General features: G+C 43.3%; 1 protein-coding gene across 3 annotated transcripts; it reads left to right on the top strand.

Moving 5' to 3' along the window:
* The first annotated feature begins 501 nt into the window (after window positions 1–501).
* nufip1 (nuclear FMR1 interacting protein 1) lies at window positions 502–5,650 on the top strand. Of its 3 annotated transcripts, none has more exons than XM_079296787.1 (10): window positions 502–831; window positions 2,371–2,444; window positions 2,579–2,683; window positions 2,792–2,854; window positions 2,939–3,015; window positions 3,172–3,264; window positions 3,375–3,550; window positions 3,694–3,828; window positions 4,507–4,751; window positions 4,865–5,650. In XM_079296787.1, the coding sequence occupies exons 1-10, from the start codon at window positions 594–596 to the stop codon at window positions 5,324–5,326; spliced, it is 1,668 nt and encodes a 555-aa protein (XP_079152913.1). In that variant the 5' UTR covers window positions 502–593; the 3' UTR covers window positions 5,327–5,650. The 3 variants fall into 3 exon arrangements, with proteins under 3 accessions (XP_079152913.1, XP_079152915.1, XP_079152914.1); XM_079296789.1 differs by having other exon boundaries at window positions 3,700–3,828; XM_079296788.1 differs by having other exon boundaries at window positions 2,582–2,683.
* Window positions 5,651–15,410: the final 9,760 nt, after the last annotated feature.

Consider the following 15,410-nt stretch of genomic DNA (forward strand, 5'->3'; position numbering starts at 1 on the left):
TGTTTCAGCTAGGTATGGAATATGGGTTTTCATTAATAGGACATATCAACGTAATGCATTGTTCATAATTTACAAGTGCAAATATCTTTTTTATTTAACAGTTAACGCAAAAGTAAAAAATAACAGTGAGTTGGCTGTTAGGAAACCCAGTACCAGCGAATTTATGACACTAACTTTTTTCAGAACATAACGGGAGTCCAGTTACTTTATATATGGGATTAAATTCCAAACGTGTTTTCTCCACAACCTGGCAACCCAAAAAGAGGACTTTCGTGTCAAATCTCGCGAGAAATCATCGCAGACATACCGACTCGAGGAAATAATACTTTTAGTAAAACCTAAAACGCAAATACCGTTGCAGTGGCGCATGATATACAACTTCAACAAAGCTATAAGCTACTGGTAGACGTTCCTATTTTGTTATTTTGTTATTGTGTTCATATGTTGTATGTACTTCCTGCTCTCGCGGAAGTGACGAACATATGCGCAAACTGGAGCAAAACATGCACATGTGAGAGCTGCGTGGTGAGAAACCCACGTTTACTTCGAATATACTTCACTGTCGATACGAAGAAAGATATCGGGCGTGAAGTATGGATGAACAGGGACACTATCCTCCGCCGGACTTCGGCTGTCCCCCTCCGACCTCCATCCAGACCTACCAGCAGCAGCCGCACGCGAGCGGCTTCCAGCCCAGCATGTGGAGCTGGAGCGAGACGTCCTCCGAGCCCGTGTGGGACTACAGCGGCCAGGCGGGATGGCATCACGGGGCAGCGGCAGAGTTCGGTTTACCCTCGGGTCGTGGGAACTATGGACAGAAACGTCCACACGGTGAGTAGCCTATACAGGCTATTAATGGTGATTAAATCACCCAAAAAACAATCACAATGGCACTATAGAGTGGCCTCGTGTGACGTCACAGTTTAGCTGTCGGCCATGTTGGAGTACACACAAAGCCACTGGCATGCACGGCTGAGTCGCATAACCTATCGATCATGGTGAACTTTTGTGCTGTCTTTGGTTGTGGCAGCAGAGCTGATAGACAAGAAATCATTCTTTCGTTTGCCAGCGGTCATTACACATCAAGGAAATGACACGAAGGAGCTATCCAAGCGACGTCGCGAGAAATGGCTGTCACGCATCTCTCGAGATATAAAGGAATGGAATTTGGCGTACACTAGAGTATGTGCGGATCACTTTATAAGTGGTCAGTGATTTTATTTACAAATTCGTTTGTGAACAGTATTTAATAAAGGAAATATAAATTAAACTTGGACATGAGAAGGTTACCGAAGCTTCATCGGCCCGTGACAGCAGTCGGTACCAGAGACGTGTCGAGCGTGTACAACAGGCGAAACACAGAGATGCAGCCTCAGCATTGCTTGATATGAGTTTAACGTCAGATCATATATATATATATATATATATATATATATATATATATATATATATATATATATATATGTGTGGGGGGGGGGGATGAAGTTAGGGGTTAGTTTAAAGTGAATTCCTACACACACGCACACAATGACGTGCATGTACAATGTAAACAAACACACGTGTCTGTTTGCACTGAGTAAACATTGAATATTGCTAAATATCTGACCAGATCTGTATATATTTACCCTCCCAATGACGAGATGAGAATTCTCAACGACCGTTGCTTTGACGTCTCGGACCCATCCACTGACAAACTGATTATAAGCGTCGAGCCCTTTGTAGCACTCCAACTCGTCTTTTGTGTAAGGACTGGGGGTGTTCACGAGATACGTGTAGATGTTGGCGTAGTTTACCGATGGAAGATAAGTAGGATCGGCACTGAAACCATCTGCACTCATCGTATAGGGATCCAAGTTACCAATAACCTTCAATTTGGCCAGGTAGCGAACCTTTGATGCACTATCCAGTGATTCAAAGTATTGTATTTTCGCCGCACTTCCTTGTTTACTCGCCGCCATGTAGGATCTGTATGTACTCCAACATGGCCGACCGACCTCGTAACTAAGGAGATCGTGACGTCGGTGAGACCACTCCATAGCCAGCTTAAAATGGCTTCTTTAATTCACAGCCAGACAAAATGATAGTCTTGTAATGATCATATTGAAAATAGGCAACTAATGTATCTGTAAATATCACATTTGACCATGTTTACTTGACCGTTTTTTTCTTCAAATAATTGCAATAACTTAAGCAATTTTCAAAATCACAACCAGTCAGCATTATCAGACTCTCGTGTGAGTGTAAACCAAACTTAGTGTGTAAAATTGTCGGAGTGTCATAAAGAAAGCATTGTCGCATTATTAAAAATGAAGAGTTGATGTGTTTGTTTGTGTTGTGCTGTCGTGCCTCTAACGTCAGTCCTGTCTTCAGGTCAAAACTATGGTCGCGAATGGCATCGAGGTGGAAGACAGAGTCACGGAGCCCCCCACAACCATGGGAAAAAGGTACCGGTACCTATCTGTTAGAGCACTACAACTTTAATCATGATCTTAACCTTTCATAAATATTATCAAACAACAGCAGCGCGCTCTGCACCGAGAACAAGCCAAGCTACAGCTGATCTGTCTATAATCCACAGCAGAAAAACAAGAAACAACCGGAGTATTCCCATTTTTGCGACACCTGTGACCGTGGCTTCAAAATCCAGGAGAAGTACGATGAGCACGTTTCTCAACATGTCAAGGTAGTTTAATATATCTTTTAAAATCTATAATAAAAGTTTATAATATACGGTTTAAATTATGGAAGTAATCAAGTTCCTCTGACTACCTCCATCAAATCTCTTTCGTAGTGTTCTGTGGCAGACTGCACCTTCATGGCTCATGAAAAACTAGTCAGCATCCACTGGAAAAACGTAAGTGAAACAACTCGCTGTGTATCTTAAACTTACAGTATTTTCCCTTTGTTAATATCAGTCTTTTCTATGTCCTGACTGCAGAACCATGCACCAGGCGCTAAAAGGATCAAGCTGGACACACCGGACGAGATTATGAAATGGAGAGCGGAGAGGCGCAAGTCAGGAATCTAATTTATTTCCATTCATCTTTGAACTATTAATGGCATAATATCATAAGTTGATCCAGATTTTCTATGTTGCGTTTATACATGGATTTTGCATAAGACGCCTCCTTCCAATCAGCAAAACGTAATAATAATAATTTGACTTTCCAGAAACTTTCCGACACTTGAGAATATGGACAAGAAGAAGAAAGTGATGGAGGTGCGGGAGGAGACGGGAGCCGTTCTGGAGACGGCTCAGTTTGGGTAAATGTTCAAATACACGGCATCTTTTTCTTTTTTCTTTTATTGCTCACAGAAACAAAAGTATATTTGGACTCGCTCAGAGTTAATCTTATCTAAACTCTGTCTCACAGGCGGATGAGAGGCAGAGGGCGGGGTCGAGGCCGTGGCCGGGGCAACAGAGGGTTCCGTGGGCGTCACCCTCGAGGCCCTCACCTGTCTGACAGCAGTGAGACAGGGAGACCTCCGCCCCTCACCCAGCCCCGCAGGGACGGGGATCCACTGGGAGCGCTGGCCAGCAGTGACCATGGTGAGGGACTCATCTGATGTGCGAGGGGCAAAAATATGTCACAGTGCCTTTATTGTCACATCTTGGTTGGTTCGATATTCTCTCTATCATAGCGAAAACACAATTGTGATGGTAATCGAGATGTGTTTCTCACGTGCGCCAAGATTCAGACCGAGAGGACCCAGCCCCTGAGTCCAGGATTGGTGGCCTGGTTGTGGCTCCGAAACAGATGAGCTCGGCTCTGGGCTCCCTGGTGGCCAACTACGGCTGCATGAGTGAAAGTGATGATGAACCAGAAGGTGAGTTTGCCACCGTCCTCAAGCTGCTACAGAACACACTATTATCTATCAACATCCAGGTCATCCAAAAGAGCTGAAGAGACAATGACACATACTCCTTAAGTCGGACTGAATATTCAAACACACAACAGACATTAGTCACCACTAAAGCTGATGTTAGGCTGCAAACAAACTTCACCGTGGTCACATTACTTCACAGCCACCACTAAGCTAAAGGCCGCTGGTGCTCGTTATGACCACCTTTCATAAGACACCTTAAAGCTTAAGAATTCACGAGTGGTGCATTTACTATTACTAATATTTTTTAATGTTGTAGAACAAAACGTTGCTTGTGTTAACAACAGACCTTCATTCAGGCATCTTACCAAAATTATAAAGTATGGAGAATACAAGTCGATAACTTCCAAGTCTGGAGAAGTTTGTAAATAGCAGACAGGAAATGTGTAAATTACACCTATTCAACCTCGATATAAATAACTGCAAGAACAAATCTTTGGTCATAATTGTTTGTCTGAACCCCACATAATGAACTAAGTAGTTTAATTCGACCCAAAAAAGATGATGATAGGTCAGTTGTTTATATTCTGTTATGCATTGATAGACAAAATACAAATTGGGATAAAGCATGTAAAAAACAAACACTTAAAATCTATCTATTCTTTTTTTCTTGTGTTTCAGACATTCCTATTCAGAGAGCTAAAGACCTTGTACAAGAAAACCAGGCTCTTCTAAACACAATTCCACAAAAGTGTCCGGACAGAGGGCCCTCGAGAGGGCCGGAGACCTCTTCACAGGTTACAGAGGCCCTTCACACTCCTAATGGCGGAAGGGGACGGAGGGGACGAGGAGGCAGGCGAGGAAGGGGCGGTAGAGGAGGACACCAAGATACACCGCAGAAGCGTCGTCCCACTCTACTCGAGATGGTATTATTATACAAGCATATTTCACAGGATTTTAAATTGAGATAATACAAATATATTTAGATGTAGATTATCTATATGATGCAGCATCTCTTATTTTCTTTCACTCTGTTTAGTTGCTGGCCCAAGATATCCGCCACGAGAGGAATGTCCTCCTCCAGTGCGTGCGCTATGTCGTCCGAAACAACTTCTTTGGCCTGGAGAGCAGACCTCAGGACCAGAGGGGCATGAAGGATGAAGTCACACCAGCGATCTCAAGTGGAGAGCACGCAGGGAGGCAGGAAAAGCCACCAGATAAAGCCACGGCTCAGTTTACAGAGAGAAGTTCAGCAGAAGTTAATTATCAGGAGTTGGAAACAAGTGAAGCTGTTGTAGTTGACCAGTGTTTGCATACATGCTCAGAACCATCTAAAGATCCTCCTGTGGAGCCGGTTACGCACCATTTCCTCCGAAATGCTGAAGAGACTACAGTGAAAGACTGCCACAGCCTCTACTCAACGGGCACAGATGAAATCAGAGCCACCTCTGAAACTTACGATGATGAAATATGGGAGAGCCCTGGTGCTGTCATGTCTTAGCAAATTACTGAAATTGATTTATCTAATTTTGTTCTGAGGCATGAGTGAGACATTTGTCTTTCAAAGGTTGATGTTAATACTTTGAAATTGTTATTTTTCAAGCACTATTATGTTTGATATGATGTTTGTTTGACTAACAATATCCAGGTATATTTTTGTAACATGCTTTGTACTGAAGAAATACATTTTTTTTTCTCGTGAAACAAATCATATAATCTATTGATCATTTAACAGTTTTTGCTTGTTGGATTCTATTTTGATTTTGATTTATGGATATGTTTATGATGTACAATGTGTTGTTTTTTTGTTATAAAATGAAACTCATGTTAATTCTGTGTATTTATGACTCTTTATTATGTAATATGTGCAGTAACAAATATAATAAGCAGTCTCGTTGCAACATAAACAAACATTTGTTGAGTAAAGGCCAGAAGATGAGATCTTAGATTGATTGAATTATCCATGACGCAAATTATTCTGTTAACCTTCCACTAATTGAAAAATCAGTAGAAAAACGCATTTCGTTTTTTAAAAATAATTACGCCCTGTATTGACACCTATAGTATAAAGAACATTAAATTCCTCCGAAATAAACACGATGCTTTGGTTCTATATAAAGGTTTACTGCTCATTGTCAAACGCTGCACCGCCCGCCGGACTGCCCGGGGTTGTAAAAGGAGCGCAGCCACCTCCACTGGAAACCACCTGAGCGTGTGCCTATGCGAGTCAGTAAGTTAACATTGGACGATAATAACATGTTATGCAAGCTACGTTAGTGAGAAGAACAATATGTATATATAGTAGTTATTAGAAAGTCATATGACTGGAAGTGTTCGCGTTGACCCATCGCGTGTCGAGTTCAACGACACGACGTCGACAGTCCCGGTAACAAATGTTGGAAACGGTCAAGACAATATTGATAGGAAAGCCTGCGTTAAAGGTAAAGGAACTTCTGAGGTCATTAACGAACAAGCTATACGAAATTAAAGAATACAAATGATAAAAGTAATGTGCTTAATAGGGATTTGGCGCAAACTATAGCTTAATTGCTCGGTAACGCTTAACGTTATCTAACACCTCGCGCGAGAAGTTAAGCTAGCTTTAGCTAATGAACTCACTGAGCTAACTAACTGACTTTTAACTTGCATTTGTTGTGTTATCAGTAGAGTGCAAAAATGGGGAATGCTTTGAGCCAGTACCAAAAACCAGTTGCTACAGACTGTAACAACAAAAATCCTTATTCGTAACACAGTGTTATTTTGTGTCAGGAATCAGGTAACGTTACATGCATATAGAGATGGCATTGAATCAGCGGTGTGGTTATCTCTACCACACACTGGTATAAACGTGTTCAGTAGCATTGTGTGTGCTGCAGCGCCCCTAGCTGGTCACAGCAGTAGCGTTGTTTAAGAAGGGCGTTTCACTCAGAGCTCACACCGCTTCAGATGCTGCAATTAATCCTCCTACGATGTTGCTTCGGACACTATTATTATTCGGACACCGTCTGTGAGTATGTTATTTGATCAATGTTTCGTATATTATTAGAAGTATATAGTTGCCGTTCTTTGGTTTACTGAAACATGCACGTAAAAGGGAGTTAATTGATAGCTAGCTGAGCTGTAAGCTATTTGGTAGCGAGCACTGCTTGGCATGTGACTCAGCAGATTCGGTTTCTAGCCGCGTTGGTCCGCGTGCCCGTGGAAACATAACGCTAAACTCTGTGTGCGGGCACGTGACGTGGAACGCGTCATGCAGTTGTCCAAGAGGGCAAGTATGAAATAAATGTAATCTTTATTAGGGGATGATATTCAGTTGAACAAATGCGATAGGAAGATCGCCGCTTTTGCAACGTTGTGAACAACACGAGTAGAGCTAACGTCAATTAGCTGCTAACGTCAATTAGCTGCTAACGTCAATTAGCTGCTAACGTCAATTAGCTGCTAACAGCTACAGCACGGGGTCTCCCCGGCTAACGGATGGAGCTAACTGTTGTATTGAGTTACATTATGGTGCATTCAGGCTCCAAACAGTAAACATGAGTATTGGGCGAAGGCAAATTACAACGTCATTGTGATGTGTTCAAATGTAATCTTTTTTTAATTTAGTTTTTCAATCCAAATTTGAATAAATACAGTTGTTTGAAGGAGATATTTTCAAATGAATATACAATTGATATAAGAGATGGAGTTATGACCAGGTTAACTTCCTAACACTAGCTTTAAGCAACTGATAAATCATTGTAAAAACTACCAATGTAATCTCTAAAATGTTTATTTAAATTAAAATAGAATCTTTTTTTTCCTAATCATTGGAATAGTATGAGTGTATAGATGACAAGAACCAAGTAAAAGGATACTTTGTTGAATATATATATATATATATATATATTTTTGTCCAATTGTCCAAATCCTTGTTAAATTCTGTTTATTTTATTTTATTAATAAGCCTACAGTTTCCCTTTTGTCTCTGTGTGTCCCTCTAGGTGGGAGATGTGGTCTATATGGTGAAGGCCACATCAGAGTTGCCTCTTTCCTTCCCCTTTCACTGCCCGGCCCAGTTCCAACATAGTCTCCATCCCCTGCAACTCTGGTAGGAAACCTGTCTCCCCAAACATCACTCATTGCAGGACACCAATAATCATGAAGTATTTAAATGCGGATTACTTCACTGACGTTTCTCTCCACCAATAGAGCCAGCTGTGTGTGTGTGACAGTACTAAGCCTACAATGCAAGGTGGGGCAGGTGTGTGAAGAGATGGTGCGCGTGCCGCTGATCAATATGGCCCGGGAGCGAGCTCTGGTCATCTGGGGTCAGTACAGCATGAGCGCTGATGAACACAGGAGGCGTAAGCTGACGCTCTCTTTGCACAGCAGCACCGTGAGGGCAGCCACGGCTGTGCGCAAGCTCGTCAAACATCAGGTACATTCGTCAAACATCAGGTACACACATTTTCTCACCCAGGCAGGATCGTGAAATGTTTTCTTTGTTGTTTACCAGCTGTCCCTCTGTTTTCTCTTGTCTCTTGTTAGGCCCAACTGCTGAGAGATGTTCACCACAGTAAAGGAGTAAAATACAGCGTGGCGGTTTCTTTGCCACAATACTTTGCTTTACCCAGCAATGTCACAATACCCATAAGGAAGACAGCAACATATCATAGGAGAATCCTGCAGGTACACACATAAAAATAATGTGGTATGATGTGTGAGTAGCTGTCATGAATGATGCTGCAGAGGTGGAATAGGAGACTCCAAACTCTCCTGTGCACTCGCTCTTGTTTGCAAACTAAGTCTCTCGTTCTGTTTTTCTTAACATATCGTAAAACGTTTATAACTAGGGTTGGGTATCGTTTGGGAGTCCCCCCCGTCGTAATAATACTATGAGTGAGGAGCGGAGGACCGAGTCCTGCTCCCAGGACTGAGTCATCAGAGTCGTGTAAAAAAAGTATTTCAATCGACTCGGGCACCGAAATCTGCGTTGCGTTTCGGTCCGGTAGATACCGGACGTATAGGAACCGGTGCCATATTGGCACAGAGTTTCGGTACCCAACCCTATTCATAACCTTACTGAAATAAACGTTAAGGCAGTAAATGTCTGACCTTCGTCCTACTGATAATTAGTGCCTCTCCTTGTCCTATAGGGAGTCAACTGGAGTTAACACATTGTTAAGCATGATGGTTTTACATTGCGCAGACAGCAGCGCGCACACAACATATAGTTGGAATTGTGGTCCATGGGGCGGGTAAACTTGGGCAACTTAAAATATTAAGGGTTCCTCCGGGCGAGCGGGTCAAAAAGTGATGAAGCAGCGTTCATTGTAAGTTATTAATAACTTACAGAAACATTGAGAGAAGGTTGAAAGTGCACCGTCTCTCTCTTTCTCTCTATCTAAACACAGAAATACACACAGCGAGCGCTGCAGCATTCAGTTCTTGTCTCCGTCCTCCTGACAGTTGTGCTACTTTAATGCATAAAACTTCTCCCGTCCCTGAGTCTCCTCTTCCCTCTGTCGAACAGATTGTGGCTGTGTGGACATCCCAGTACGGTTCCAGGCGGACTCCGTGGGGCAATTTACATGTCAGGTGGTCCTGAGGTCCTGGTGTGGCACCAGGGTCTATGTGCTAGAGGCGCTGGTCACTTCACAGGTAGATACCAGCTGGTATTGGCGCTTAGTAAACCTGTAAAAGGTGCATTCATTATCCCTGGTTTGCTTGTTGGTTCATGTGGTTCATGGTTAATGTCACTGAATGTCATTTGTGACAACAGGGAGGATCCGTCCACTTGGACTTCAGTTCGCCTGCTCACCGTTCACTCACGCAAGACATACCACTGGTGAGGAGCAGGATAGAATGCATGACTCAGTCTGTGTCTGTGCTGCTTATTAACGGCTTTCCGAGAAGCATTTAATTAATTATCACAAATTTTAGATACTTCCACAATGAGAAACAGCTTTCTTGGAAGAGAGTGGTAATCCTGAATCTTTGACAAATAATATCACTTGACCGAAGCGAACACATTCAAAGTTTGCGGTTTAAAAAAGTAGATGATGGAAGATTGCTTTCAACATATTGCCAAATGTTTAATAATCGTGAATAAAGTAAAATGATCATGTTTATGTGTCTCTCATAACACAATGAGACCCATCAAGCCTGGAGGTGTGTGGTGACGGATTCTCCGGCTAAAAGACTTTGGATGTGCCGGCAGGGACAAGAGCCTGCTACCCACTCACCTTTCAGCCTTCTGCACAACGCTTTGTCATGGTAATTACATTTTTTGTTGTGGTGTCATTGTGTAACTTTGTTCATGTTTTTCTTGCTTGTTTTCTGTCACACATTCTTGCTATTTAACCTCCTGGCTTTATTTACACTTTCTGATAGACCAGCGGTTCCCAAACTTTTTAGACCGCGCACCCCCTTCTACATCCCGACCGGGTTCGCGCACCCCCCCCCCCCCCCCTTAATAAAAAAAAAAAAGAAAAAAAGAAGCAACAGAGCCTTTTAAGCCTTCATAGCCGCATAAGAATCGGACCAATGAGAGAACAGTTTGCTCGCGCGTGGCATTTATTTACAAGATTTAGTCCGCTGTTAAATGTTGCAGTGTGAACACAAACCGAACAAAGGAGCAACTGCAACAAAGCAAACAAACTGAAGGTGTGAAAACGCCCTGAAACACTGCAACAAAGTTTCAATAACTTTCAGTGACACAAGGCGTCACTTTTAAAGAGCAATACGGATGTGAGCACACACGCACAGGCTCAGAGGCAGATTATCACATTTAATTTACAATTAATGACCGACTAATGTAGCCAGGATGTCTTCGGACAAAGCATCGATGCGGCGCGACAGTGTTGTTGGACACCGGGATCATGTCCAACTTTTTTGCTTCTTTCTCCCCAATCATACATTCCACCATCTCTCTGGCAGCTGGCAAGCTCACGTCTTCGGCGATTGTGTGCGGTAGCCCCTTTCTCGCTATTCTGTAACCAGATATGAAGCCCGTAGTGCGTCATTTATAGACCAACACATGAATGAGACTGCAGTTGTTTTAGGCTGTTTTGTAACTCCTCCAATTTCGATGTCCAATTTCGATGAACAATGTAAGGGGCTTTTGACTTGCACTGGCATGCTTGGTGTTCAGGTGGCGACGTAAATAAGAGCTTCAGACTGTTAGCCAGAACCTCACTGCACACCACGCACTGTGGCTTTGGGGAATCTGCGTTGCCAATCCAAGTGAAGCCCAGACACATACTTTTCATCATATTTCCTCTTTTTTTCCCAGTCTGATGCTCACTCTCGGTTCCTCTTTTTTCACCTTGACTCTGCGATGGGCCGATGTGCTCCCGATTTGTCTGTGCTATCCCTTCCTCGTTTTCGGTCTCCTCCGTCTCATCTTCCTCTGACTCTGGCTCGATTTCTTCTCCCGGTCTCTCCCCAACGCACCTCTCCGTTCCCCTCGCCTCCGATTCCTCTCTCTCTCTCTGTCCCTCTAAATTAAAATTACATTTTTTTTTAAATATTTAATATTATTACACCATCAGACCGCCATTACACTTTTCCTCTCGCGCACCCCCTAGAGCAGTGATTTTCAACCTTTTTTGAGCCGCGGCACACTTTTTACATTTACAAAATCCTGGGGCACACCACCAACCAAAATGACACAAAAAGACACTAACACAGTACATATAATACATATAGTTAATAATATAGTTTCTAAATGTATTTGTACTCACTTAGTGTGAAACCTGGGCCTGTTTCGATGAACACAACATGGATATCCTGGCAGGAATGGTAGAAAGACACACACGAAGCTCTTCCTCAACAGCTCTCAGTCTCTCTCTGTTTTTAGTTTTTATCGCTGTCAAGCTTGAGAAGCTCAGCTCACACAGATATGTGGTTGAAAACGGGAGCAATGTCAAAATAGCTTTGTTGGCCAGAATGGGGAACTCCTTGGCAACAGCTAACCAAAAACTGTCCAAAGGAAGATCAGCAAAGTTTAGCTTTAAACCACGATCTTGTTTCAGTTCAATGAGTTCCTCTTGCTCCTTTAAAGTCATGTCCTTTCCAGCAACGGATGCTGAGCTGTATGGGTCCCTAACCCAGTCAAGGCATTCTGTGAAGGCTGAAGAGAAATAAAATGACAACTTCTCCTCCAGAGTTTTCAAATGTTTGCCAATCACCTCGCACATTGCAGCAGTGTTGCCATCCTGCAGTTTCTCGGTGAGTGGGAACATCTCAAGGTTGCCACGCTGCACATGTTGTTGCCAGAGCTGCACCTTTAAACGGAATCCGTTCATTTTGTCAGTGCTTGTAAGCAGGTTCTCATTTCGGCCTTGCATCCGTGTGTTCAGTTCATTCAGATGATGAAATATATCAGCCAGGTATGCCAGCTTTGCACACCACTGATCACTTGCAAGCAGCTTTGAGAAATCGGGCCTCTCGTCTGTCAGAAACACTTTATGTTCCTCTCGGAGCTCATACACACGGGCCAGCACTTTGCCGCGCGACAGCCACCGGACCTCCGTGTGGAGCAATAACACTTTATGTTCCGCTCCCATTTCCTCACACAGAGACGCAAATAAGCGAGATTTCAAAGGTCGCGTCTTCACAAAGTTCACTAAGCGCACAACATCATCCAACACAGGACCTAGATCTGCTGGTAAGGTCTTTGCAACGAGGGCCTCACGGTGCAAAAAACAGTGCGTAACAGTAACAGCTGGGTTTCTTTCTTTGACCCTACTTACGAAGCCTTTGATGCGCCCGACCATGGCTGCGGCTCCATCAGTGCAGACACCTGTGCAGTTTTCCCACGTAAGCCCGCTTTTGTCAAGATATTCCGACGTGACCCGAAATATTTCATCTCCTGTTGATTTTTCTGGCAGTGCCTTGCAAAATAGGAAGTTTTCTCCAAACGCTTCTCCATCCACAAAACGCACGTTGGCCAAGAGCTGACAATGTCCACTAATATCCGTCGACTCATCAAGTTGCAAGGCAAATTTCTTACTGATGCGCATCTTTTCCAAAACAACAGTTTCTATGTCCGCAGACATGTCATCAATACGTCTGGCAATTGTGTTATCTGAGAGAGGCACTTTAGCGATCTCTTTGGCCGCGTCAGGGCCGAGCATCTCATTCACAATGGCTTTACAAGCTGGCAGTATTAATCTTTCTGCCACGGTGTGGGACGTCTTTGTTTTAGCTACGAGTTCAGCAACAAGGTAGCTAGCTTTGAGGGCTCTCTCGTTTACCTTTGTGGTTTTTCTCAAAACAGTTGCCTGTTTCTCATTGTTTGTACGTAAGCGTACAAAATAGTCCATCGACTTGTTTTGAACGGAAGGGTGTTTCGTTTGGTGATGGCGTTTAAGCTTGCTTGGCACCATGGCGCTATTGGATAGCTTCTCACCGCACACCAAGCACAGCGGACTCGGTGCCGTTGCATCCCCGGTGAACGTAAACCCAAATGAAAGATAGCTTTCGCTGTATTGCCTCGAGCTCACCGTCTTGTCTTTTTTCTTTTGTCGACCACTCATACTTGGGCCTTCATCTGGGTCAGAATTTTGTCCAGGGCCCTGTTCGGCATTTGCATTTTCCCTTCTCAAAAACTTCTCCATCACTGTCACCTTTTTTTTTTTTTTTTTTTCATCACTGTCACTTGCTCGTCTTGCTTTGATCCCAAACTGTCACTGTCACGTGTCGCGCAGCACTAACTCTATTGTCTTTACAGGTATTTAAATCCCTCTGCTGCCACCCACTGCCATAGAAGAGTATTACATTATCTGCGACACTTTATTACAGCACAGACACCCGACAATGGTTAATTAGGTGATATTAGAAAATTTCCCACGGCACACCTGACGATCTGACGCGGCACACTAGGGTGCCGCGGCACACCTGTTGAAAATCACTGCCCTAGAGGCAGCTCGCGCACCCCACTTTGGGAATCCCTGTGATAGACCATAGTTTTATACAGTGTGGTAGTTAATCCCTTACAGCACATGTGTCAAACTCAAGGCCCGCGGGCCGAATCCGGCCCGCCACGTCATTTTATGTGGCCCGCGGATCTGCCAGCAAAAAAATAATTTTAATAAAATAAAAGATTTTTTTTCCTTTTTTTTTTTTTTGGAAAAATAATTAAAAGTTAGACTTGATAATAGAAGTATCCCCATGGTCTAAATTATGAGATAGAAAGTTGAAATTATGAGATAGCATGTTGTCTGTGTACCGACATTAAAACTATCACAACACGTGGACAGGAGAGGCAACAGCCCGAAAAGAGGTTTTCCAACAATTGAAAAAGGTCGACAAATAATCCCAAAATGTCCATGAAGAGAGAAATTGATGCAGAATGTAATGAAAGATGTGAAAGTGAATACATGTTTGTGCTTCAAGGACAAAAACGGGTCTGTCTTCTGTGTTATGAGGCGTGTCGGTGATGAAGGATACAATTCACGTCGGCATTTTGACACCAAACACGGAGCTAAATTTAGCCTCCAAGAAAAACATCAAACTGTCCAAGAATTAAAAGGCAGACTGCAATCACAGCAGAATATATTTATACAGCTACAGCCCAGTGCATGCTAAAGGTATGTGAGCAGAGCTCCGACCAGATACAGACTTTTACAAATGTCAGTTTGTGAAGAAACACCATCGCAGACCGAGTTCATGAACTAGCAGCAATCTAACAACACAGCTAGCTAAGAGACGAGCAGGTACTTGTGTTTTTAATTAGCTGTTGATGAAAGCACAGACAACACGGATACATCATCTATCCATGTTCATCAGACTTGACTCTCAGTGAGGAGCTCTTGGATGTAGCTGCCATGCACAGGATGATGACAGGGAGGAACATTAGTGATGCAGAGAGGTGACACAAACCGCTTTGAACAAAGTTATTGTAATAACTTGTGTTTGATATTTGTCTTTGTTATTTTCTTCAATAGTTTGATCGTGATGCTGATGTGGCCCAGAGTGGAAATGAGTTTGACACCCCTGCCTTACAGTAATGAATGAACCTCCTAACATTTTGAATGTGAAACTCTGCTGTTGCTTGTATTTGTGTGTTGTCCACACAAATGCCGCTCCTGAGATGTAAAAAAAGGAACTGGTGTCCTGAAATGTGTCACCTTCTTAAGCCCCTCCCCCCTTTTTACTGTAAAAATGCATTGGTGGTTCAGTGGTAGAATTCTCGCCTGCCACGCGGGAGGCCCGGGTTCGATTCCCGGCCAATGCAACATACCTTTTGTACTTAGACAAAACCCCGCTGTCAAGATTTTGCGAGATGGAGGATTTCAATTCTTACACGACCTCCAATGGAAAAACTTTGAAATGGTGATTCGGAGTAATGGCCTGCTTAATCTGATAGAAGTATCACACTGCTGATCCTCCCAGATAAGTTTATTCTAGTAGCTAGTGGCTGTACATGGCTCTGGTGGTAGTTACATCATCAATGCACTTGGTGATGTAACCTGTGACTGTCTCTGTGTATTCTTGAATGTTAATGTGATGGTTGTAGGTGGCTGCCTGCTTGAACATGTCCCAGTCTGTAGTACCAAAGCAGTCCTGAAGTGCAGCAGTACTGTCCTCTGGCCACA

This window comes from Melanostigma gelatinosum, assembly GCF_949748355.1.
Source record: "Melanostigma gelatinosum genome assembly, chromosome: 24".
In the NCBI taxonomy this organism is placed as follows: domain Eukaryota; kingdom Metazoa; phylum Chordata; class Actinopteri; order Perciformes; family Zoarcidae; genus Melanostigma; species Melanostigma gelatinosum.

Bases quoted from the DNA above. Each gene is read 5' to 3' on its own strand.
- nufip1 (XM_079296787.1), top strand. From the start codon at position 594: ATGGATGAACAGGGACACTATCCTCCGCCGGACTTCGGCTGTCCCCCT. The intron at 832-2,370 runs GTGAGTAGCCTA...TCCTGTCTTCAG, and splicing joins TGGACAGAAACGTCCACACG to GTCAAAACTATGGTCGCGAA. The intron at 3,016-3,171 runs GTCAGGAATCTA...TTGACTTTCCAG, and splicing joins TGGAGAGCGGAGAGGCGCAA to AAACTTTCCGACACTTGAGA.